Source organism: Acanthochromis polyacanthus, chromosome 13 (assembly GCF_021347895.1).
Source record: "Acanthochromis polyacanthus isolate Apoly-LR-REF ecotype Palm Island chromosome 13, KAUST_Apoly_ChrSc, whole genome shotgun sequence".
NCBI lineage: Eukaryota > Metazoa > Chordata > Actinopteri > Pomacentridae > Acanthochromis > Acanthochromis polyacanthus.
Window position 1 is genome coordinate 28,492,793 of NC_067125.1, and position 25,496 is coordinate 28,518,288.

Sequence of the window (25,496 nt, forward strand, 5' to 3'; positions counted from 1 at the left end):
ATTAGGTTTGTTTTGTGCACTCACAGATAACAACAGTTAAAGGATGTGTTGACTCTAAACCGTGCAACCAAATACTTTAACCACTCTGCGTACCCCAGTGTGTTATTATCTATGCTGTCCAGACAAAATCCTGCACAAAATGTTAATTAAATGAACAACCTAGTACTATGAAATGGCACAAGGGGGTGGTTGTGGGAAACAGTGAAACAGAAGTTGCTGCAACTGTAGGAAAATAAGAAATAGTCAGAAAGTGGTTGAGTATTTGCAATTCACAACAATACAGTATTTAAGTAAATGTATTAGTTTGCTTTAGCTGAATCTGGATACATTATCAGTTATTTGTGGTCTTAATGTGTTATAGTGTTAATCATAAAAGTTTTCACCGTTTTTCCATTTGAAAAACTGAAGCTAAAAGATCCAAAACCCCACTATAATATGTGTATTTGTGATCTTATTCATCATATTCTTCAGTTAACAAACTTAAATGTTGGGTGAAAAGCATTCTAAAAACTTTTCTGAAGCTTTTTTTAAAAAAAAATCTTGTTAATTGGATTTCAGTTTCTCCATATGCACCTTTTTTGGTGTGCACAGTCTGTGGGATAGTTGTTTATCTTTAATGCTCAGACAGGTGATTTATATCTATATGGATTCTTAGCTCAGCTTAGTCCAGCTGTGAAACCACCAAGTAAGCCACAAGATTATTCCATCGTCTTGTTTGTGCGGAACTGAAGGATCACACAAAAAAAATTGCTTCATCCAGTTTTACAGAAAAAGGCAATTCTAATTTTAGACGGTAAAGAAAGATGCAGATGGAAAGTTACAACTTTACTGTGACTAATGGTGTAAACTGTTGTTTTGTTGTTTTAATTTTTTCAGCACTGATTTCAAAGACCTGCATCAAGTTACTGCTGGGACAATATAACCAACAGCACTTGAATGCAGCATTGTTATCAGTGATAAATATTTCCTGTCTGTGTGAGTGTGGGAAGACAGAACTACATGGAGAAAGTTCTTCAGCCTGTAATGAGGGAGCTTTGATTCGAAGATCTCATTAAAATTTTGTCTCGTCGCTCTTTGTTAAAAAGTTAAACTGACACAGATTTTGACCCAGTAAAATGGAAATAAAGGAACTACTTGAGCCAGTTTTCTCCTCCTTGTAAATCATACATCCCTTAAACTTATGAATATTTCAGGGCTCTTGTTATTCAGTAACACCCAGTAGGACAAATATTAGAGCAACACAATCTCAATGCTTTTCAATTAAATTACATTAAATGTTAAATAAAGCGCCAGTTGACAATATAAGTAACCACAGGGTACTTCATAAAATAATGTCAAGATCTAATAATATTATTTTATTAGAAGAAACCGAATTCTAGAATCACTTACCATCAATCTTCTGCGGTTCTCCTCCCATTAAATAAAAGCAACAACTTCCCTAAAGAGAAATAATTAACCACTTTGCGGAACCATATATCGTTTTCATCCAGGAATCTCGACTCCGCCCGGACCTTATTTCCAAACGGACAAAAACATCTTTCCGAAAGTTGACGTGGACGCCAAATTGTGTACAATGGCTGACACTAAAGCAGAAATTTCAGCTGACAGCTCCACAGCAATACAGAATTCAAATGCGTCGACTCAGCCAAATAATCCGCTTTCAAGGAAACTTAACAAAATACTGGAGACGAGGCTTGACAACGACAAGGTAAGCCGGAGGAGGTTAGCTTGATGCTAGCAGGCTAACAATTGCTAAACCTGGAAGCTGTAAATCGCGACTATTGTAATTGTAGCACTGTAACTTTGACAGAGACAATCATTTAGAGAAGACAAGGGGTCTGCAATGGCTGTGCTAAAACCCGATAATAAGAATAATGTCAATAATGCCCTATATTTAGTAGGTTAGCAGTTAGCATGTTGCTGCAGCCTTTTCTTGTACATTGTGTAGAATGAGGTATTAAGTCTCTGGAGTTTCCACTGACACCAGTATTGTCAGTCATGTTAATTAAAGGAAGCATATGATGCAAATGGGAAATACAGCATGCCCCAATTTAATTTCCCTTTAAGTGTGAACTGCTGTGACTTGTGTGCAAAGGGAGTAGTTTGGGAGTGCTACACTTGTCACAGCAACTCCATTAACTGCCATCGTGATGTTCTTTTTGTTCATCCAGGAGATGCTGGAGGCTCTCAAGGCGCTGTCAGTGTTCTTCACTGAGAACAGTTTGCGCACCAGGAGAAATCTTCGCGGTGACATAGAGAGGCGAAGTCTGGCCATCAACGAGGAGTTTGCACGAATATTTAAAGAAGTAAAAGAGGTAATGCACAGTTTTGAATTAAAGTAGTGTTTGTTACCCACAAACAGCACTCAGATCTGTCTCTGTGTAACAAGGCAACACATCTGTGAAGTTGTTGTTGTTGGTTCACTTTTGTATTTTTACAAAGTGGTACCCCAGTCCTTTCTTACTAGATTAACCGAAACACTTTCAGTATTTTAATGTCCACATGGATGTATAACTTCCCATTCACTAGCAGGTAGCAGTAAGGAATACATAGTTCTTTTATTGAAGAAATGTATAGTCACCCTCCTTAATGCCAATTTCTGCATACCAGCTGTTGCTATCACAGCATGGGATAAGTCCAACCATCACACCAGTGCACACTCTAATCTCTAAACCGTACCCACAAAAGTTGAACTCTAAAACTCAACACATAATTACTGTCACAGCCAGTAACAATCACCCTCTTTAGCCTCCCCTAACAGCCTGACTGGGATTCGACATGGCACCGACAGTAATTAGTGTAGGAAGCAGATTACCATCACAAACAAAAGAAGCATAAATAAAGCAAAGAAAACTAGTCCGCCTCCAAGACAATGCACACATATGTTTGTCCACCACCAGCTCATTTGTTTGGGGCGACTAGACAAAACAGTTACCCCTCCCAAAAAACAAAAAGCAGTTCCACGGCAAGAGCAACAAATGAACCAGAGATATTCTGCAGAAGCAATTATTAACAATCTTAAAACATTAGATTAAAATACTATTATAATGCATATAGATTAAATGTCAAAAACCACATGACTGCATTTTAAATGCCTGGTATGTTGAAATACCCTCCTACTGACTGTCAGCTGTCTTCAACCTCACACAAAACCAGGTCAGAAATACATCAATTACATTCCACTGCACTATAGTGTAGAATGAGGTGTGCATCTGTTTCAGCCCACTGGCCACAAACAACATCTCAACCTATGTTTCTTCTGCCAGTAGCCTGATGTTTGCAAATTCTCAGTAACTGATGCACCTCCCCTTTGCAACATAAACTTTTGAGAATTTGTTTCCAGCAATAATCACAAGACCAAAAAGTGCCAAGGAGAACCTGGCAACTTGGGATTCAAGCAGACTGTCGATATTTATCTGAACATTAATAATGTACTACAAGCACATGTTCTGTCGTGACAAAGTTCCAATTACATGCAGTGTCATTATTATTCATTAACAAAATCATTAATATTATTAATATTGTATCAAATCTACTAACGCACATACAAGATTAAGACTGGCTGCCACACCTCTTGTTGTTGATTGTGTTTGTTTAGACAGGAATACATCTGCATCTGCTCTGTTGTAACTGTGTTTTACATTCTCCACAGGAGCTTGAAAGTGTTCATGAGGATGTCCAGGCAATGAGCACGTGTTGTGAAGAAATGACCAGCAGATTAAAGGTACGGAAATCAAATCAGCTCCACATATTGTTGGAAAATTCTCCTGCAATGGTTTATTTTAGCTATACCGAGTATTCGGTCGGGGGTTGCATCAAACACTTGTACCAAATAGGAGGTGTTGGGTGATGTATAGAGTTTATTTTGAGAATATACTGTTTGAAAACCATCTTTTAAAAATGTGAAAACTTCTCCTTAACAGGCTGCCAAAGAGCAAACTCAGGACCTCATCGTAAAAACCAACAAGCTGCAGGGAGAAAAGTAAGTTGATTCCGAATGGGTGTGTGGTTGTTAACTTTGTTACTTGACGTATACTTTTATATTTCAAATAAGATTGCAGTCAGGAATCAATGGGAAAATGCTTTTAAGGATAAAATAGTAAATCCAATTACCTTTACAGCTATAGTCCCAAAATTCTGCTCACTGACAGTCTTTATGTTATTGTAGACATTTTCACAATAAATATATTTTACATTTCATGGTAGATGTTATTTAACGGTGGTTTGCTATTACAGGAACACAGAGAAAAATAGAAAGTCTCGGACAATCTAATTTAACTCTGTGTGCAGTAATTATCGTCTGCAAAAGGAAACTTAATATTTTATTGGTTAACAGCAGCATGCAATCTTTCACTTATGAGTTAATTCAGCTCTACTGTAACTTTTGACGTTGAAATTTGGTATTTTTGTATTGGATTGCATTATTTAAGGTGCAATAAGTACAAATATAAGAACTGTTTCTTATATTTGGCTCCATATATATGGGGAACAAAATTCAAGCTCACAACACTTCCTACATGTACACATGCACAGCAAAGCTTTTTCATAAGGTGTTGTTTGTTGTCAGAGTTTTGTTATGAATCACATTGAACACATGTCGAACTCAGCATTGTTGGCTCTCGTAAAAGTGTTGGGATAATAATTAATCAGGATGTGACTGTAACTGAGGTCTGACTAAAATATAAAATAGGACCATACGACAAGGCTCCTATTGTCAGCTTTTAAACTGACATTTCAGACAGAAATTTCTGTCAGGCAAATCATGGAGATAGGATTGCCAATTTATTCTAAACTATCTGCTGAAATTTCAAAGAGATCTCAACCCGTTAGTTCTCCTCTTATCTTCTCTGAAACGAAGTCATTTTGGAAACATGTCGCATTTATCGCTGATAGGCATCTTCATCAGTCCAAAGCGAGACACCATCATTTCACTCTCGCCTGAGCCTCATTTTGACAGAAATGAGACTCCATTTAGTCAAGTTTCCATTTGGGCAAGTTTCCAGACAAGTAGCACTTGAGTCAAACTCTGCAGCAGGAATATCATGGTCCACTTTGAAAGTGATAAGCCTTTATTGCTCACATGTTGTTTGAAAGAACAGACTTGGCTGAATGTGCTCACACTTCCTTGTTTCCCAGGATTCGCCTCTACCTTTTATCTATCAAAGGGGATTTTCATTTTCAATAGAATCAGATAATTAGGGTAATACAAAGATATATACTGATCATATAAGCTATTTTTACAAATAGATATGACACTTTCGGTTAAAACACTTATTAGCTCAAGGCTGCAGTCCAGTCTGTTAAAGTTGAAGAGTTTTAGTGCTGGGCAGGAGATCCTGGCAAGCATGTCTTTATTTTTGATGAGGAGGAATAAATGATTCATGAGGTTGATTAATATTTCTTCTGCAGTTGTCTGTTTGCATAAGGAGGGCGGCAATCACCATTAACAGAGCTTTATTTATTTTATTTGTCTTGTCCTGTGATGTTTGGCCTTGAGTTATACATCAAAGTAGTTCCTGTTTACACAGCGCCGCTCCCTGGTCTTATTGAAGACCGACTGTTGTAGCTGGAGAGCAGCTCAAGAGTACGTTCTTGTATGTGAGCATGTGCATTGAGATTTGCTGACAACACATATCAAACGCCATCAGATATGCAGATTCAATATATTCAGCTCATCAGGACACTGAGTCAAAGTGCAGACAGACAGCGTATCTTGGGTACTCGTCCATCCACATCGCTTAGAATACTGATATTTTTTGGTTGAAAGCCTTCCAATAAAATTAATCTGGGTATCATTAATGTATGAATTTGTCCGCCAGAGTGTTGGCAGCAATATGAAAATAAAACACCTGCTCGTGTTCGCTGACAGCTCGAGGTTGGGGTGGGGTTCATTAGCATTTGTGGCAGATGTGACCTCAGTGCTTAGCGACCTTGTGAGTTGACATGGAGGCAGGGCCACGGGTACAGATAATGTAGATTTCTGGCAAAAGACATTGCTGACAGCTGTGATGTACAGCCGCAATTCCATGCTCCACTGGCAGAGCTTCAGGACCTCCTTGACTAAAAGGTGACATCGGAGGGGAGGCAGGGAGATGGAAGAGGAAGGAGATGAGTTCTGAATCTGAAAGACAGCAGTGGGGATAAAACCACCAGTGAGTGCATGCAGGCAATGAATTAAAACAATGTATCACTTTGTGAAAGGAGGTCTCGCTGAAGAGAGGCGGTCAGAGGTTTTACATGAATGCCCTTCTGAGTGGCCCTCTTGCCTTGTCTTTTTCTTTGCATAGTGGTCCCACTGGGACCTGCTGTCCGTCTGTGTGACATTTTCATGCGCAGAACCACAATGACCCCACAGCCAGATTGGATGGTGTGTGCACGCTGGGCTTTGACCTTGTCTTTAGCGATTTTTGTCTCAGAAGAGCTGCCAGGGGAAGTGTGCAGTCAAGCTGTCCTCTTTCAGCCGCCCACCAGTTCGGCCACTGCACCTCCCCACTCCAGTCCTCTTGGTTAGATCTATTTCAGGTCACACAAGCCTCTGCAGTCCCAGGACAATCTTTTTTTTTTGACGTTTTTGTCCTGTTGACACTTATTATAGCAGTGCGACATTTACAGCATAATCTCACAAGTTGTGTTTATAGGGCAGCTCTGCTGAGAGAGGACACGCAGAGCTTTTCAAAGCTCTGCAGATGCTCCTGATTTGTATTTACCTGGCAGAGGAGGCCTGTCCGCAACTGTTTGTTGTCTTATCTGCCAGCGGCACGGTGTCATTTGTCACCTCTAATGAATCGGAAAGTAGCAGCAGATTACTTACAGTTTGCAGAAGCAAAGGGAGAAGAGGTGAGCCGCTGAGTGCAGGCGACCTGTGTTTGTCCGCTGGCTTTCAGACGTGCTGCTCCTTTGTGTGGGGCTTTTCCTGTTCAAAGACGCTGTCAACAACAGCACTAAATTGGTGTTGTGCGTTGTTTCATAATGAAATGTAATGCAGCCCACCTGTTCTCATCTGTGTAATCTTTGCATTAGCGTGACATGACATCATGCTGAACATGTTGAGACGCCTCACAAACGGATGCTTCCGTTGACTGCATAAAAGCTGAAGGGGAGGGACTGTTGGACTAGTTCTCCACTTGTTACTAAACCACTCATGCAGCTATAGTAGGCCTACTTGGCTGCCTGCCAAAGTACGATTCAGATAAATTTAGTAACCACAACTAAGATTTAGCTGCATTTGGTCTGTGGTAGCTACACGTTTCCCACAGAAATTCTTAGAGCAGGTAATGAATCATTGCACATGGAGCCCCGTGTGTCATCGAGACTATTTTTTTATAAAGTTATTTTAGTATGACTTCTGTGTAGGTCATTAATAAATCAAGAATGCTGAAACCCTTGAGAGAACAATCAGGGAGTGTGAATGACAACCTGTGTAAAATGACACTTGAGCATTATCAGCTAGCGGCTAATGAGGATATGGCTGTGAGTGTGCCTTTTGTGCAGTCTGATGTAACTGCATGCACTCTGTGATCAGTGACGCGTGGCTAACCAGCAGCTTTGTGAATGCCAAATCTCCATGCAGTTCTTTGAAGGGCCCCCTGATAGATTCTAATGGATAATCGACCCGCATGGTTTACAACTCCTGAGACCATTGGACGTTTGAGTGTTTGGGGCTGTTGCTCACCATTGCTTCTGCACGCTTATCAGTTGAACAAGAAACAAAAGTAAAAGTCCTGTGAAATCTTTCCATAGAAGTATTAAGTCACTTTGTTTAAAAGCTAGCGAGGTCAGTAAATGCTACTCTGTAATAAAGCTTACGGTTTTTATAAAGTTGGTGTTGATTTATCAGCTTGGCTCTGCGAGGTAATTAAGTAGGCGCTGGTAATTTCAGTGTTTCACTTTGACAGAGCTGTTTATGAGCTTGTGCTGTGTTATACTGCTTAAACGATTTCTGTGCTTGAACAGACAAAATCAATTGGCCTACTTGAGAAATCTGAGCACACACACACACACACGCTAAGAAACAGACTGTTAACACTCACTGTGACTTGTTTTTACCCCGTCATATAACCCGGGTCGAGATTAACTTTTGCACTTGCTGGGGAGACGTCACGAAAGTCTTACATCATTGACTTCTGTGTTTCTCTGAACCACTAGTTCACTGTCTCTAAATGTTGCCGTTTTCCCGTGTGACGTTGCGGATTCACTCAAGTATGTTGTCTCTCTCTGGTATTCAGTGATTGTAGTGTGGAGAAGAATGTGTCATGTTCTGACAGCGCTGTAGGAAATAATTCTGCTGCTCCGCCGTTGCTCTTGCTTGTTCTGCAAGGGAAGCTCCCACAATCCCCCTCTCCTCACCTTGTACAGGCCTGTGCAGCCTGTCTCTTTGTTGTGATTTATATCCTGGAGGAACAGGTCTGTCACTCTTGGCCTGGATGTGAGAAATAGGGGGCATCTCTTTTCTTCTGGAGGTGAATCTGTTGCGAGTCCGACGTGCGAGCAGCGTTTTCCCTGCCAGTTGCTCTCAGGTCTGTGAGCTTGAACATGTCCATACACAGAAAATAAATTAGGAACAAGTGGGAGCGAGTGCTGCCTTAAAAGGAGATGCATTAAGCTAGATTGTATTTGACATGTGTAAATTATACACTTCGTGGTTTCCCCATAAGAACTACATTGCAAGAGGAGTGACAATAAACATGGAGATTTCCTTGTTTTCTTTCCATAACTTGCTAATGAATTTGTTCGCTGCTTTTATTATTTGTTTGTCCCAGATGCCATGTGTGCGTCTTTTTTTTCTTTCTTTTCTCCTCTTGTGAAGATAATAACTCAACAACCTTTAATGATGCAAATTCCATGTTTATTCTAGACTATGGAACAGATGATTCAATTAGTTGTTGGTAAATGCTTGCTGCATAAATTTGCATATTAGTGATAAAATTGCTTTTCTTCAGACGGCACTCGACAGGAGTTTGCAGATTTCGTATTAATATTGCTCATGTATTGTGTGAAGGCAAGCATGTTCACATGGAAGAAGTTTTTTTTTAAATTTATTCATCGCTCAGTTTAATTAATGACCTCATTAGCATAGCGAGTTTTTTTTTTTTATATATCATTGTAGTTGTGGTGGGATATCGGGATGTTTGAGTGCCTCTTGTTTTAATTTTTCATCTCGCAGTAGCATGATGGTTTGACTCCAGTCAGTTCTGATTACATTTTTTCGTTTGTGTTTTTGAAGTTTTTGCACATGTGCAGGCTTGGGCAGGGATAAGATCTTGTTATTTTTGCCACCTCTTACATGTAGCTGTAATGAAGTCATCTTTTGAAATATGCCCCACAAGCATCTTTGTATGTGGAGCAAAAATCTCAACACATGAACTCACAAAAGGGCAAAGACACCTTGAGGTCCTGTGTGTGTGGGTTGCACAGAGAAATACTGAATCACAGGCTCCTGGAACAGTTTTACAACCCCTTACTTTCAGCTGGCTGAGCACTGGTAATAGCCATGTGAGAGACAATGGTTGTGTAATGTTGGGTTCTTCTGCTCTACCAAAATAACCTGGTGATTTACTGATCCCTGCCTCGCCTTCGCCGTGAGGAAGAGAATATAGGCGAAGTGGTTGGGATGGAATGAAGGGAACGGAGGGAGGACTGGCTGTTGTTCTGCTATCCCGTGACAGAGTTCCCTGTTTGACTGGGGTGGTTGCCATGGTCACTATTGTGCTGGGGCACTTATAGTGACATGGATAATGATCGCTCGGCTGTTATTGATAGTGACAGAACCTGGCCAGTATCCGGCTCTGTGTTCTTTTTGTCTCCCTCGTCTTCCTCCAATATTAATTTTCTGACTGCAGCACATGATATCTTCACTCTGTGTCCCACCCTGTTGTCTCATTCTCAGCTCGCTCAGTGTGTGTGTGAGGAGTGTGATTGCCATCTGCTGTAGATATTTGAACATTACATCTTGTTGACAGCCTGTACTATTTTTTTTTTTTTGTTAAATGAAACCATGCAAGGCTTCACACTTACAGTGATAAAACTCGAAGACGGAAGACTAAAGAAAATATACATTTTCTGAGATAAAGATCCACAGGGTTTTCAAGAGAGAACAAATCACGATGACAAGAACTGCCCAACTGAACACAGACTAAATTAAAAAGCATTAAAAGGAGAAAATAACTCTTCAGAAAATGTAATAAAGTGCAACAAGGGCAAGCATTGTGTGACACTTATATCTTCCCTCTCAGTCAACGTCTGGAGGTGAGAGCTCAGGTCGCTCAGGCTTTCCTGGCCAAGTTCCAGCTTTCTAATGAGGAGATGTCCACGCTGCGAGGGGCTCGGGATGCACCCATTTCTGAGGTAATAATCTCTATTACCATGTATATTAATGAAGTAAATCACGTGAAGAATCGTCCCATTGGTGCCCACAGAATGGGAGGATACAGTATCAAGCACGGATAATTGCTTTGCTGATCAATAGGCATCATTTATCTACAGTTTTCTGACAAACCCTCATTGATCACAACTCCACCACAGCTTCTACTACATTTAATGTGTTTTAGCATCAGGATGTTAACCATTTAAAGTCTGAGCAGTTTCTGGGTGTTGTTTTTACTGCAATATGAAGTCCTGCACCTCTTTGAAATGGCAAAACTATGACTAGAAGCATCATAAACAAAAGCTGAATTTCTTTGATAATTCATTTCACACTAACTGAAAGGCCCTGGAATGTACAACAGGTGATGACGCTACCATGTATAAATATTTTAGTACTTTTATTTTTATTTGTTTTGTACTTGTCTCCTTTCTGCTCTATGCCAACAACTTGCAGTTCATTCCCGTTAAGTCTATTGATTTAATGTTAAAATCAGTGTTGAAGTTGCTTCTTTGTGCCATTTTTCCTATTACTTTATACTTGTATACTTACAGATACTATACATTTGTCAGTGTGCAAATATAAATATCAATCATCTTGAACTTTCTGAATACTTAAAGTGAGAATTTTGGCAGGTAAAGTGACATACACATCTGTCAGCTTCAAATCATCTGCATTGTGCATCTGCATATCATCGGTTAGAAACACGGTCTTATTGAAGCTGTAACTATTTGGATTTCTGGAAAAAATTACATTGGCTTCTGCAATTCTGCTACCAGTTTTGCATGTAAAAAGTAAATTGTGTTTTGTTAAATTTCCCAGGATTTCTTCAAAGCTCTCAGCCGGGTGAAGCACATCCACGAGGATGTAAAAATCCTCCTGCGAACCAACCAGCAAACCGCAGGGTAAGTGTTACTCTGCGCTCCACTTCCAGTGAAAGTGGGACAGTCTCTGTAACAGTAATTGTGTTCTCTTTCCTAAATTCATGACGTTTATTGGGAGCCCAAAAGGTGGAAGAGACAGATGGAAAATAACATCCAGGATTAGTATTCATGTCGGGGATCTGACGCTATTCTGCAGGTCATGAGTATGTAATGTGCGGTCTTGGCTTGTGTGCTTGTTTCAGGTTAGAGATCATGGAGCAGATGGCAGTGTTACAGGAGACATCATACGAGCAGCTCTACCGCTGGGCTCAGAGTGAGTACCGTACACAGATTTACAATCACCAGCACACTGAAGACCCACTGTGTGTCCCTGAACAAAACACTGCATCTTGTCAAAATTAATGAAAACTGTACTTTCCTCCTGAGGGCTCTGAGTCAGTTTCCAGTATTGTCTCTGGTGATGATTTGTTAGCTGTTTTAATTCATTTTTTCATTTAAATACAAAGCTGTGTTATTTCAAGTGAGAGTAATTGCGTGTATAGGACACATTTAAGCACTCATGTGACTCACATCCTCTGACTGTTTTTGCCAAAAGAATGCCGGAAAACAAACTTTTCCACAGCTTAGACATGCTTTTTGTCATTGAAATCAAAATGGAAATAAACCATTTAGATCACAGAAACCTCATTTGTGTAATTATGCAATACCAAACTCTAAACCATTTACTAAAATATGAGTTGCTCTACAGACACTGGGTTTGCTGTAGTTTAGATTTACCCAAAGACATTTTCTAGTGAAAGTTGTAATGGAAAAATAGAAGAGTTGTAAGTTAGAATGTTTGGTCATTTCTTTTCATGTAGTGAAAGTTAATGCTCATTGTGAAGGGTCTTTGTTTTATGAATCTGGCGGTTGTTTAAAAAGGGCAACTGAATTTTCAAATATAGTACTGTACGTCTTTTAAAGGAGACATTTCTTGCCAGCGTTTGGTAAGAATGCCAACAGCGAAGTGTGTTTATCCATTTTGGCCGCTGTCTGGAAGGTTGACCTCACTGTATCCATTGTTTGTGTTGTACAAAACATAAGCAAACTGACTGACTTCTTGGTGAAAGCTCATGGGAAAATGTGATTGTAAGACATCCTTGGTGCTCTGATTTGCTTGTCGCCAACACCGTTATCATGGTCCAAAACATTCAGAATAACACAGGCATAGTTACTATGAAGACTGCAGCTATTAAATCAGTTGGATGAGGCTCCTTCCGATAAATTTCTGTTCCTTCTTTCTGCATAGATGAATGCAGAGGACTGACCCAGGAGACGTGTGATATCAGCCCTGTGTTGACTCAAGCCATGGAAGCCTTACAGGACCGACCCGTCCTTTACAAGTAACATAACGCACAAACATATTTATCTAAGCAAAACACTGGCTCCCTTTTATCATTTTGTCTGCCTCTTTATTCAGTTTTTTCTTTATGTCGACTTGTTTGTAGTGATGAATGTTTTTACGCGTGCAGAAACAAAGGATCAATGTGAATGAGATATTGTGGGAGTTTAATAGCAGGTGAGCTAAAATGTTTTTGAACTATTGGCTTTGTTACGCCTTTTCCAAATAGCTACAAGCTTTCATTGTAGGAGCAGATGTGTGATAAATTTGAAACAAAGTTGTTGTTTACCCAGTGATTGTGAGGCTCCCCTGTTTCACTGTGCTACAGTCCTCTTTGGGCTTTCGCAGGTGAACAGTGAGAGCTGGGGGCATTCTTGTCCCTGTGTTCTTGGAGAGAGAGAAGCAAAGAGGTTCTTGGTTATAAAACAACAGACCAAACAGCCTGAAGCAACAGAAAATGTCGCCACTATATAGCCAGTAGAGGAGGAAAGAGCAGGTGTAGTAACGGGAAAAAAAGAAACCCACTATAAATCTTGTATTAGTAATACAAATCAAGTGGGTATTTTACATGAATTATTACAAATCTGGTCACTCTTAGGTTTTAAAAAAAAGCAACATTCAAATAATTCTGATTACATTAAGTAAAGCCGTTATGTAATATGATTTGTTATTTCATTATTTACATGGTAACCACACACAGTTTTGCTTACACTCAGTGCCCCTTTATTGTATGTATTCTTGAAGCCTATCAAAGCTGCCTTGGATTTTGATCACAAACATGCAGTATTCTTCTTTTCTTTCATTGCTCCCTGTTGAAGTCAGTGTAGCATTAATACTTCATGCCTGTGACATGTTGGTGGAGCACAAGCTGCAGATAACATGTGAGCGCACTAGTATTGCTCTTAGTTTCATATCCAGGTAATGAAGAATTAGCTTATTGTGAAACTTTGCGTTGGTGATTTTATCCTTAATTTACCTCGTCTATTTGTTTGGAATTCTCATTTGACTCTTTTAATTCAAAGATTTTGTTGATACGCTAATCATTCTGACAATCATGACACACATTATTTGCTACTGAGTCTTGAAGGTGTTGAAGTGCTTTCAGATGTCTGAAGTACGTACAGTCCAGACTGACATTTCTGGATATTTACACATTTTCATCTGTAGGACTGCCAATAGAACTAGCACAGAGGGATTTATTGATGACTTTGCTGCTGACAGAAACAGCAGCATTGATGCAATTCTGTGTGCTCACATTCAACTAAATACATATAAGGCGTCTGGTGATGTCTGAGTCAAAGACCTTGGGCAATAGTTGGCTGCAGGGATCTTTAACAAAATATTGAATAAGATTCTTCCACATGTGTACGTCCTAATAAATTTAAACCCTAAACTTGGAACACTGTCTCCCACACAGTTGATAAAAATACAATTAAAACTGAGTCTTTGGTATTTTTATGTACACTGAGTATATAAAAGTAGTGTAACTGCCCAAATACTTATGATGCAGACTGTATGAGTCAATAACATTAATGCCCATTACTCATAGTTATTTTGAGGTACAGACTGAAGCAGGAAATGCAAAGAAAATGGATAAACACAATTTCAAAAGCACTGAATGTCTGTCTCTGTAAATAATGTGTAGCTTATTGTACAGGAGAAGGTAATTTATTCTAAAATAGAACAAATAATTACACAGGACTCAGGTTTTTAACACAAATGAAAGTTTCACACGTTGATACGTTTCCCGCTATCTGTGCTGCGTTCTCGGAAATGCACCTGTTTCTGTGCCGACAAAAGCGTCCAAGGTCATGTTCTGGCTCTGGCTGGGTATGTTGAGGCTGGGAGAGTGGATGCCAGCGTTCTTGGAATCTTAATTCAGCACTATCTTTTGTTTAGTCTGTCACAGGACCTGCCACCGCCAAGTCATCAGAACAACCTCAAACTCTTTCCATTTGGAAAAGCTGCCTACAGTGTTGATCATAGCAACTGACCACAACACACAGTCTACACAACAACGCTGTAGCCGCTGGCTTTTCTCATGAGGTTTGGGTGTTGAACGTTGCCGTGTTTCTCCTTTGTCTGGTCAGGTACACCCTGGATGAGTTTGGGACGGCACGCAGGTGTGCTGTGGTACGAGGCTTCATCGACGCCCTCACTCGAGGTGGGCCAGGAGGAACCCCACGCCCCATAGAGATGCATTCACACGACCCTATGAGGTACAGCTCTAATCCCGTTGTAATGAAATTCCTCTATTCTTGGACCTCATGTAAGAGCTGAATCATGCAGTACTAAAAGAAAACTTGAAGCTATTTTTGCACTTATTTATAGCTGGATAAACTCATGGACACGTCTTTTGTGTCTGTGCATAAGGTTTGAAAGAGGCCTGAATAACGAGGTCAATATAAAAAACCGATGGCTGTATAATATAAAGAAAACACCCTGGTTAAAAATAGTACCTTCTACATACCTAAACACAAATGCATGTAATTATGCAGTCATTATTTCAGTTATTTTCAAAGAAACTAAATTATATCAAGCCTTAAAATTGTTTCCTCTTTACAGGTGTGCACAACTACAGCCAGTGAATACAAAGTATAAAGTAGAATGCAAATCTTTAAGCCACTAAAAGAATGATTTTGAAAAGAATTCCAAGATTAAAGAAAAACAATATTTGCTGGGACCACCCTTTGCTTTTAAAACAAAGTCTCTTAGGTACACTTGCACACATTTTTCACAGTATTCGGTGGCCAGGGTGTTTCATGAATCTCAGACCTTGCTTCAGTTCTGTGGATTTAGACTGTCTCAGTGTCTGACTGATGATGTTTAAGGTTCTTTGGGGACAATACCATATGCTGCAGAGCTCCTTGTTGTTCTTGTCACAGGAGTTGGTGCTTCCTCACCTTGGCTGTATGTTTGGGCCTGCTGTCATGCTCCCTGGTTTAATTACATGATAGACATCACTCTAATGCTACTAAAACATTTGCACAGTATGGTATATGCTGTAAAAAAATGTAAATAAAAAAGAAATGCCAGGCTGTTTTGCTGCTACTGGAATTTAGTTTGATCTTACCATGCATTCAGTTTACACAGACACATTTGGGTTGTGTCATTGGACATGTTGCAGGAAATGCAGTGCTGTTCCTTAAAAACACAACTATTCAGTATTCAGGCTAGATGCATTTTAAATTGTATCTCTTATATCTATGATTGTGCTTGTCCCTGGTGTATAAATAGATCCGATTTTGTCCCCATCACCACAGAGTTTTAACTTTAAAATCCAATTCAGGAAGATGTTAAATGTCTACTCATCACAGAGTGTCCAGAGTGTTGCCTGTGTTTCCTGTTGCACCTCGCTCCCTCTTCCTCCTGTGCCCAGGAGCCAAATGGGAGATTTTCTCGGAATACCAGCCATGTGTTTAACACAAAATCACCTCCACTTTATAGAAGGCATCAGCAGTTCTGAGAACATCAAGTTCTTTCTCACCTCTCCGTGTCCTCGCACTCACTCACAAACACACACTCACGTACACACACGCACGTTTACACACAATAATTTCAGTTTAACCTTGCTGTTTTCCACCGTTATATAATGGCAAAAGTCATGCGTATGTTTGTGTGTGAGGGGGAATTAAACACAATGACCAATGCCTCGATGCGTCTGTGGTCGCAGCATGGTGAGATTAGCCCCTCGGCTTGGCCCCATAATGACTGTTTACTGTTTACTACAGGCTATTTTGCTGCTCTTTCAGGTATGTTGGGGACATGTTAGCCTGGCTACATCAAGCTACTGCGTCAGAGAAGGAGCATCTAGAAGCTCTACTGAAACAAGTCACCCTACAAGGTGTGATGCATTACACACTGTTGTCCATCATCATCTGGTTCAGTGTTTTATTGCAGTTCATTTTCATTGTTATCACACTACTCACAAGTAATATGGAAAATCCTTGCATTTTTAGGGATGTAATTGTATGGCTATATCATTCTAAGTGCATTTTCACCATGGTAATACTGTCACCTACCTTACAGGAATGTATTAGGAATCATCCATCTCTCAGTTATAGTCAGTGAATGTGCTACTGTTGATTTTTTTTTTGGATAAATTTCTATTTACTTGTCTGTATGTGTTAATATTGAGGTTATGTACTTAATGTCCTCAGACAAACAATGTATTTAATTTCAAATAGTCCTGACTCTGTGCTCTGTGTGGCTCTTCCACTTACATTAGGTGTGGAGGAGAACATGCAGGAAGTGGTCGGACACATCACTGAGGGAGTCTGCAGGCCGCTGAAAGTAAGCAACCAAATTTATTTTTAAAAACTATGTACGACTGAATGGCTATTTCATGGACTCTGTGTGTTCCACAGGTCCGGATAGAACAGGTCATTGTGGCAGAGCCAGGTGCCGTCCTACTGTACAAGCTGTCCAACCTGCTTAAGTTCTACCACCACACCATCAGGTATTTCAGATTTTACTCCACATAATAACTCAGCAGTGACGTTAGATTTGAAATAACTGATTGTTTAATCATAAACAAAAACTGAACCCTCTGAAACATAAAGAGTTTCGGGGTGGTTTTTGCTCCCGTCACATGTTCTGTCTCTGTGGGCTTATTTTTAACTTCATGAAAGTCCTGCACCTCAGTGGAAACAGCACAACAATGGTAGAGAGAAATCAAAAATGTCTGTTGTGCAGTGTAATAAAGTTCTAAATATATAATGCCATAATCACAAAAAAGAAAGAACAAAAATTGAATTTGTTTGATTTTTTTATTTTAGAGAAACTGAAAAAGCCTCGAATCAACTTGTACAAGGTTTTTCCAAGTGTCCACAGATGTTATTTTTTTGTTTCCATGCTCTCTGCTCTGTGTAAACACAGCTTGAAGCTCAATCCCTCAATTTCTGTAACAACTGTTCATCATAGCTAAGTCACTAATGGCTTTATTGTTACAACGAGCACTGCAAGATTTTTGGTTATTGGTGAAGATATAGAATAAATGGATTATGATGAAATACAGTCATTTTAGACTTAGGTTTGATTAATTTTCTTGTCATCACAGATGATTAGTTCAAGGACATTGAAGCCAAAAGTCTGTTTTTACACTTTCTGATAAATGGCTTTTTTTTAATTAACTTGCCTTTCAAACCTGCTGAGAGACTTTGGGGTTTCAAAGGGTTAATAAACAACATTTTTGAGAAATGAATAACCATATAAATCATTTGTAGAACAAAATATGCTTTGGTTCTATCTTTGCAAATTTTGGAATTTGCTGCTTGTATAAAGTAATATAAGCTAGGATAAACTTTTTGTTTCCATTTTAAAGTTTTATACATTTCTTGATGGATTGTAAATAAGATAATTGATCCCATAATAATGAATAAATCCTTACTTGACTTATCTATCGGATCTTTGTTCAGCTCTATCATTGGGACCAGTGTCGCCTCCTTGCTCGTCACTATTGAGGAAATGCACTTCCTCAGCAAAAAGATGTTCTTCAACAGCCTGAGCCTTCATGCAAGTCGACTCATGGACAAGGTGTGGTGTGACCAGGATGCTTTTTATTTGTATACTTCATAATATTGTTTTCTGTTGTGTGAATGTGAGAAAGTGATTGCTAAAAACAACATTCTCAAGAAAACGATAAAAGTAGGAAGCCCTGCTTTTATAGCACGGACGGTTCACAATGTTCTTTCATAAAAATGCTTAAATGACAGTGCAGCATAGTTCGGCGTAGCTCCCTGTGGACACACATTGTGTATTTCAACTCTACGTCTAAACCCTCAAAGACAACAAGGCTATTTCTGAAGCTCTTACACTTGTAAACAGTTTTGGCCTGCTGGCCACAGCATCAAAATGGCGCTAGCTGCCAACAAACACCAGACTTGTTACCATTTAGTTAAATTGGCATCCAAATATACATCAGCACGAGCATGAGCTCTTCCACATTACAGGCTGGCTGTGTCCCGATCAATAGCAGTTACAAGAATTATCCCTGTAGCTCAGTGTTAATCACATTGGAGGCCCTCAGGGTTTTGGTGTCAATTCCAGCTAATGTCAGGAACACAGCCTTCTCATAATTTGCTCTATTAGGTGGACAAAGGTGTCCATGCTCAGTTCTGCATTGTGTGTCCAGAGGCCAATGAAATCAAAACTCTCTTCATTACAAAAGCTCCACTGACCGAGGCTCAGAGTAACAGCAGGTAGCAGCTGAGTACTTGGTTCATCATGCTGCTTGTTAGGGATGTTTGCTTAGATGGTGCTGTCACACACAAGTAACTTCTGTGAAACTTTCGTTGTTTGCACGGCCTCCTGTATCTCATCTTGTGGCCTTGTCTGTCTGGCAGGTGGAGCTGCCACCTGCAGATCTGGGACCGACAGCCTCCCTCACTCAGACCCTCTCTCTCCTCAGGGAGGTGCTGGCCTCCCATGACTCCTCCGTCGTTCCTCTGGATGCCCGCCAGGCTGACTTTGCTCAGGTAACACTTTTCTATCAAATAATGGAAGATGAGAACACGCAGGGTGTTTCTATCTGTTCATAAAACCCGATGCCTTTTCACTCATCGCTTAAGGCTCTGTCTCTCTCCCAGGTTCTCTCTTGCATCTTGGATCCCCTCCTACAGTTGTGTACTGTGTCTGCCAGTAACCTCGGCACAGCTGACATGGCGACCTACATGGTCAACTCGCTGTATGTCATGAAAACCACGCTGGCTCTCTTTGAGTTCACTGACAAGAGGCTTGAGATGCTCGAGTTCCAGGTCTGCGCTATTTATACATAATTATTAACAGATTAATAGTGAATTAGGCATTCTTTTTTAATTTTCATTTATCTATTTACATTTGAGTAATTAGTCAAAGCTATGAAATAATAAATACACTGTACTGTAGTAGAGCAAGACAAATTACATAATGAAACACTTAAAGGCCCAATTTAGTCGTCGCGTTGTCTGAATTGTTCATTAAAAGTAGTGAATTGTTCTTGCCCCTTCTATTGAAACCCATAGAGCCCAAATCTTTTATTAAAAAGATTTAATTTGCTCTCTAATGAAAAGGGTGTGCGTCATGTATTGTTGTTCATGCTGTGACGCGCCATCTATCCCTCTATTTTTAGCTCGTCTTTTGTAATTGAGCACCACAAGAGCTCCTGGCGAAGTTTCAGTATCAATAGCACAGTGATCATCCATTAGCCACAAGTACCACTGGTTCACAATGCAGGCTTGGACTCCATTTTAAACCCCTCTCTCCCACATTTTTCAGATCGAGGCTCACCTTGACACCCTAATCAACGAACAGGCGTCCTACGTGCTGACCAGAGCCGGACTGAGTTACATTTACAGCTGTGTCCAGCAGCACAGTGCTGAACAGGTCTCACATGGAGCACTTAAACACATGTTCGCATGCACTCACTCATGAAGTTGGAGAACTGTGTGTTTTTGTTTTTTTTTCCCCCACATCTCTCCTGTTAATGCTTTTCTTTTTATATCATCCAGGCCCTAACAGTATTGTTTACACTACCTCTTTGGGCTTTGACCAGTATTTGTAGGCTCTACTATTGCTATGGTTACCACATGACCAATGTCTTTGTTAGGGCATAATAGCATTTCTATCAGATTTTCAGATGAGAAAGGGACAGAGAAAGACAGATTATATCATGCTCTATTAAAATATATTGGCTTCAGCAGAATTGTCCTGTGCAGATAAGAGCTGATGCCCCAGAGCCTTCCTCCCTCTTTATAACACACTTTGCCACTGGGCTGACTGAGACCCATAGTTGTGGTTTAGCATGCAAGTCTTGACTCTGGTTCATGTCAGGACACACCACACCCTGCTGCTGCTGCTCAACGCAAAGCTCAATCACAAACTGTCATTTTTCTGCAGACTGCCTCTCTCCCCGGGTGGCCTGTCTTTGGTTTTCTTTAAATGGCTGTGTCTATTTGAAAAGATTAAGTCTATCCTTCTACACTTGACGACATCCCAGATGTCAGCGACTGACAAAAATTCTGGAGTTTGTCTAAGACTTTTTCAGTTTACGTCTGCTAATAGTGTAACATTTCATTCTGTATTTATCTGTTAGATGACCAAGAAAACAGGCATTATAACGATGCTGTTCACAGTGTTAGTAGCCCGCAGATGTGTTTGTTGGCTCATAGTATGTTTGTTAATGTGCCCATATCCCTATAAAGCCACTCAAGGTGCTGCACTGCTGCTTTGAACCTTGCACTGCCTTCTATTTGCCGGTTTTAATGTTGGCAATTTAGGCATTTAAGCTTGTCTTAATGTTACCATTCTGGATAATCAGTGACAGCTAATTGCCTTAAAGGTACATGCTGTTGTGTACACAAAGTCAGATGTGCATTCACTCTGTCAAGTTAACAGCAGGATTTAGGGAGGAGATTTCTCTTTTTCACAAAGTGAAACACTCATGTCTAAGTTCAGCCATTCTCAAAAAGGTGCATTGCATTGATTTGTTTTGCCAATAAATCTCTTTAGTGCTATAAATTAGCACTGAATGATGAACCAGACTTATCAAATTTAGGTCATATTGACTTAAATTTGGTTTGTTTTCAGGACGCAGCTTGTCTGAATCTTGCTTTAAACCAAGAATAGCCACAACAACCCAATCAGTCATTTAAAAATAGGCCATTGTGAGATAGTTATAGCCAGTTAGATAAATGTGACATTTTATTGTGATACAGAGCTTAGATTATATTGTATAGCCAGAGTGTAAATCATTTGTTTTCTGTTAAGAACTGGAAGAAGTAAGAGAGACAAACACAATAAAGATGTCTTTTTTTTTCTTAAAGCTTTAAAGTGTTGTCCAGTAGTAAGCCATTCAGCCAGGCATCAGTTTGTCCCTATCTACATCTATTTTTAGCAGCTGCTTTAGGAAATGTGGACGAAAAGCAGGAGTCAACTTTTCCGAGTGACGTGGCGACATGAATGAACCTCAGCCACCTGACATTCAGCATCACTGCTGCTCAGATACTGTGGCCTTGGTTGCATTCTAAACTGATGTTTGTCTTTTCTTTTCTCAGGGTCCTCTGTCGCTCCTTCCAAGCATGGACAGCTCTTCTGTGAAAGCAGCAATGGTGAATTCCAGCATTGGCATTACTAGAGCTTATTTATCCGCAGATACCTGATTAATGCTGCAGTTGTCCCTCTCACGCAAACAACAGGTCCAGTTTGATCGATACTTGTCGTCACCTGACACACTTGTGATGCCGCAGCTCAACTTCCTGCTGAGTGCAGCCATCAAGTGAGTTGACTGTGGTGTTTTCTGTTCATGTAATGATCAGCATGCATGCAATACTCAGGCTTGTAGCTAAATGTTTACCTTATCACGTGGGTGTATCAATGGAGTTGAGAGCGTGTTCAGAGTGATTAAAAATAGCACTGGAGCCTCAACCCAATAATGTCCGACATTTATTAGTTCCCCAGATGTAATGCGATCATTACCGCATTCTAAACAAAACACTCGACTAAATGCACGAGGAGTTTGAATGCTAAATTGCCAAGCCCACCAACGCATTGAGAGCACGGTCGGCTCTGCATGGCTGCCTGTGTTTGTCTTACTGATCAGAAAATGCACATGCTTTTAGCCCAATCCAGCAGCTACAGTGGAGGGCTCTTTCTATGAGTTACGTTTACTGGGAAGTGCAGCAGGCTTGAGGAGCACTTTGTACCTCAGGTTAATGTTCTCTATTAATGGACATGGGAGGACTGATGGGCAGGACGCCATTAATTAGCTTCTGGTCCATTTCTCACTCACACTCGTTCCCTGAAATCATTCCTCCTCTTTGTCTTTCTCCCTCTCTCCCGCTGTCTCCCACGTCTGCATCTCTGCTCACCTAAATACACAAAAACACCCGCCAGCACTCTGAAAACACTCTTGATGCACACAAATAATGGGAATGCGATTTTAGACTCCGTTTGTTTCACATATCGTGTTAGTGCACTTGGTGTGGAGTAAGGTGGTGTACATGGCACCGAGGTACCATGTTCTCTGCGGGCCAATTAAAAATATGGATTCTCAAGAGCCTGAGTGGGATACAGCCGAGGTGCTCCCACTGTGTCCTCGAGGCCTCTCACTAGGCTCTTCGGTCCAAGTGATGTATCCTCCACTGCAGGAAATAGTCACATTATGTTCTTCACTTTACTCATAGTACATATATATCTATACATATTAAGATGGTTATATAGAGAGATGTATACAAGGAAATTATGTTGCTTCTAAAAGAAAATCTGAGCATTTTCTTCTTTTAATCGACTAATAGTTTGGTCTAAAAATGCCATGAAAATGACCATCACAATATCCTAGAGCCCAAAGTTGCATCTTCAGACATCATGTGCTGTTCAACCAACAGTTTAAAATACAAAATATTTTATTTGCTAAATTTTAAGACCAAACAAGGCAGCAAATTACCAAATTAACATCACTTAAACAATTACCTAATTAGTACTAATTAGTGCCCAGTATATTTTCTTTTCTAGTCTATAAATCAATAAATTATGACCTAAACCTACAGAAATTCTTATAAAAAAGAAAGATTTATCTTGATTATGGAGTGAAAACATCTATAACCTTACAGAAACCTACAAAATTCAGTATACACAGGCACTTTTTTTTAATAAAGATACTTTAAAAATCAGGGCAAATGTGAGTATAGGGAGTAAACTTCTCTTATTTGAGTCATATTTTCTTACACTATCAGTATGTGGTGTTGTGGAAATTTCCTCATTGCTGTAATATGTATCCATAGATGGCAGTGTGCACCACATACTGTCTTTCTCTGTTTTCATACTGCAGGGGCACATAGTGGTCACTGAGCAAAAATAAGTGAATTCTCACACAAGGCATTTCAGCTCTTGATTAGTGATTAATTACAAAAAAAAGCTCTGCTTGTCCGATTTAGAAATGTTTTAAAGGCTTATTCATTGCTGCGACTTTCTTTAGCGAGCGTCAGTTTTAAAGGTTTCTGTCTGTTTGTACAGGGAGCAGATTTTCCGTCAGTCGACAGAGCTGGTGTGCAGAGCATATGGGGAGGTTTACACTGCTCTGACCAGCCCAGCGAACACCTACAAGGACCCTGAAAACCTGCTGCCCAGATCCCCTCAGCAGGTTCAGACTTTGCTGTCCTGAGAGACGCTTTCGTCCCACTTCGATGATCTCAAAGGCACCAGCAGAGGACCGCCTGCAGGTTATTTAAAGAGCCATGTCATTTGTACAGTATAATAACACAAATGTCTATGAAAGTTGATGTAAAGGTGCAGTTCTCTCTGGGAAATGTGGGTGTATCTAAAGGCCTCCTGTGTGCCTGGAGGAAAGAGCATTATATGTATATGATGCATTTACTTTCACTACTGCAGGCATTTTCTCTCTCTCTGTAAAGCATACATTCATTTGTCTTTCTTTCTGTTTGTTTTTATACAATGTAACCCTTTTTGGTTCCACAATTATAGAAAACAAAGTCTTTTTATTGAAAAAACTGAATATTATATAAAACAAAAGGAAACGCAGGATTTAAGAGGCTTGTGTTATTTTTGAAAGCGGTCAGGAAAAATTCTGCGATAGTTCCAAGGGGAACCTCAGAGGCTTCACTACAAACGTCATGTTTATTTTAATCCCAACTGTTTTGAGTTGTAGGGATAAAATGGAAAATCAGTTTTACCATCACAGTTGGTTTTTTGAACAGTGTCTATCATGTGGACTACAATGTGAATGCAAAACTTTAATGAGATTGGATTTAATTGTTTGCCATAAATTGTACGGTTACACGAATGAAATGTGAAACACAATTTAGGGTGTCAGAAAGGAGAAATATTTTTCTTCACTGTTTTCACAGCAGAGTAATTTTTGAATTGATTTACATGGAAACTAACTTTTTCACTACATGATATTTTTTACACCCCATACACCTTCTAGTCTTGGACTGAGATGCATTAAATTAAAGGTATAAAAGCCGTAGCTTTTGCAAGACAGTATTCAGTTAAAATAGATATCTACACTACCGTTCAAAAGTTTGGGGTCACCCTGATAATCTCATGTTTTATATGAAAACTCACACTTTTATTCATGTGCTAACATAAATAAACAAGGGTTTTCTAATCATCAATGAGCCTTTCAACATGATAAGCTAACACAATGTAGCATTAGAACACAGGAGTGATGGTTGCTGGAAGTGTTTCTCTGTACCCCTATGTAAATATTCTATTAAAAATCAGCCATTTCCAGCTAGAATAGTCATTTACCACATGAACAATGTCTACACTGCATTTCTGATTAATTTAATGTTATCTTCATTGAAAAAAAGCTTCTTTTTAAAAAAAAATAGGGACATTTCTAAGTGACCCCAAACTTTTGAACAGACATGTGTGTCTACAAAATACAAAAACTTTTGAAACCTCAGAAGAACCAGAAAAAATAGACCCAAAAAGATGTGTGTGAAAAGGATTATCTTTCAAAAAAAGTGCAGTCCAAGTTATTTCTAAATGCCCACACAGAACAGTTTGTGTCTTTCATCTCTCTCGAGGAAGCCACACAGCAACAGATATTTGTGACATGATGACATATAATATCATATCACTGAAAATCTGATACCACCCAGTCAACGTAATCCCCAATAAAACCCCAGTAAAACTGTAAAGATAAGTGAATATTGATCCAGTGTGTTGTTATGGTCTCTGGTCTGAGAGGCAGCATTTCATTTCTGCTATCTGACATCAAGGTCCATGGCAGCCAGCCTGATCTTGGCAGGACTGCCAGCACTGAGTCCCAGGATTTCCCCAGCTCACCGGATGTTACTCAGATATCATTGGCCAGGACATTGAGTACTGGGAATAAATGGAATACCACAAAGTTCAGCATCTGGACAGC

At 39.8% G+C, this 25,496-nt stretch overlaps 1 protein-coding gene across 1 annotated transcript; it reads left to right on the top strand.

Moving 5' to 3' along the window:
• The first annotated feature begins 1,494 nt into the window (after nt 1-1,494).
• Nucleotides 1,495-25,478, top strand: cog6 (component of oligomeric golgi complex 6). Its single transcript, XM_022189108.2, has 19 exons — nt 1,495-1,708; nt 2,172-2,315; nt 3,653-3,724; nt 3,924-3,982; nt 10,233-10,344; nt 11,183-11,265; nt 11,487-11,557; nt 12,533-12,626; nt 14,716-14,844; nt 16,378-16,469; nt 16,854-16,918; nt 16,993-17,084; nt 18,043-18,160; nt 18,970-19,101; nt 19,213-19,380; nt 19,880-19,987; nt 21,658-21,711; nt 21,799-21,878; nt 23,615-25,478. Exons 1-19 carry the CDS (start codon nt 1,574-1,576, stop codon nt 23,760-23,762), a joined length of 1,956 nt encoding a protein of 651 aa, XP_022044800.1. The 5' UTR covers nt 1,495-1,573; the 3' UTR covers nt 23,763-25,478.
• The last annotated feature ends 18 nt before the right edge of the window (nt 25,479-25,496 follow it).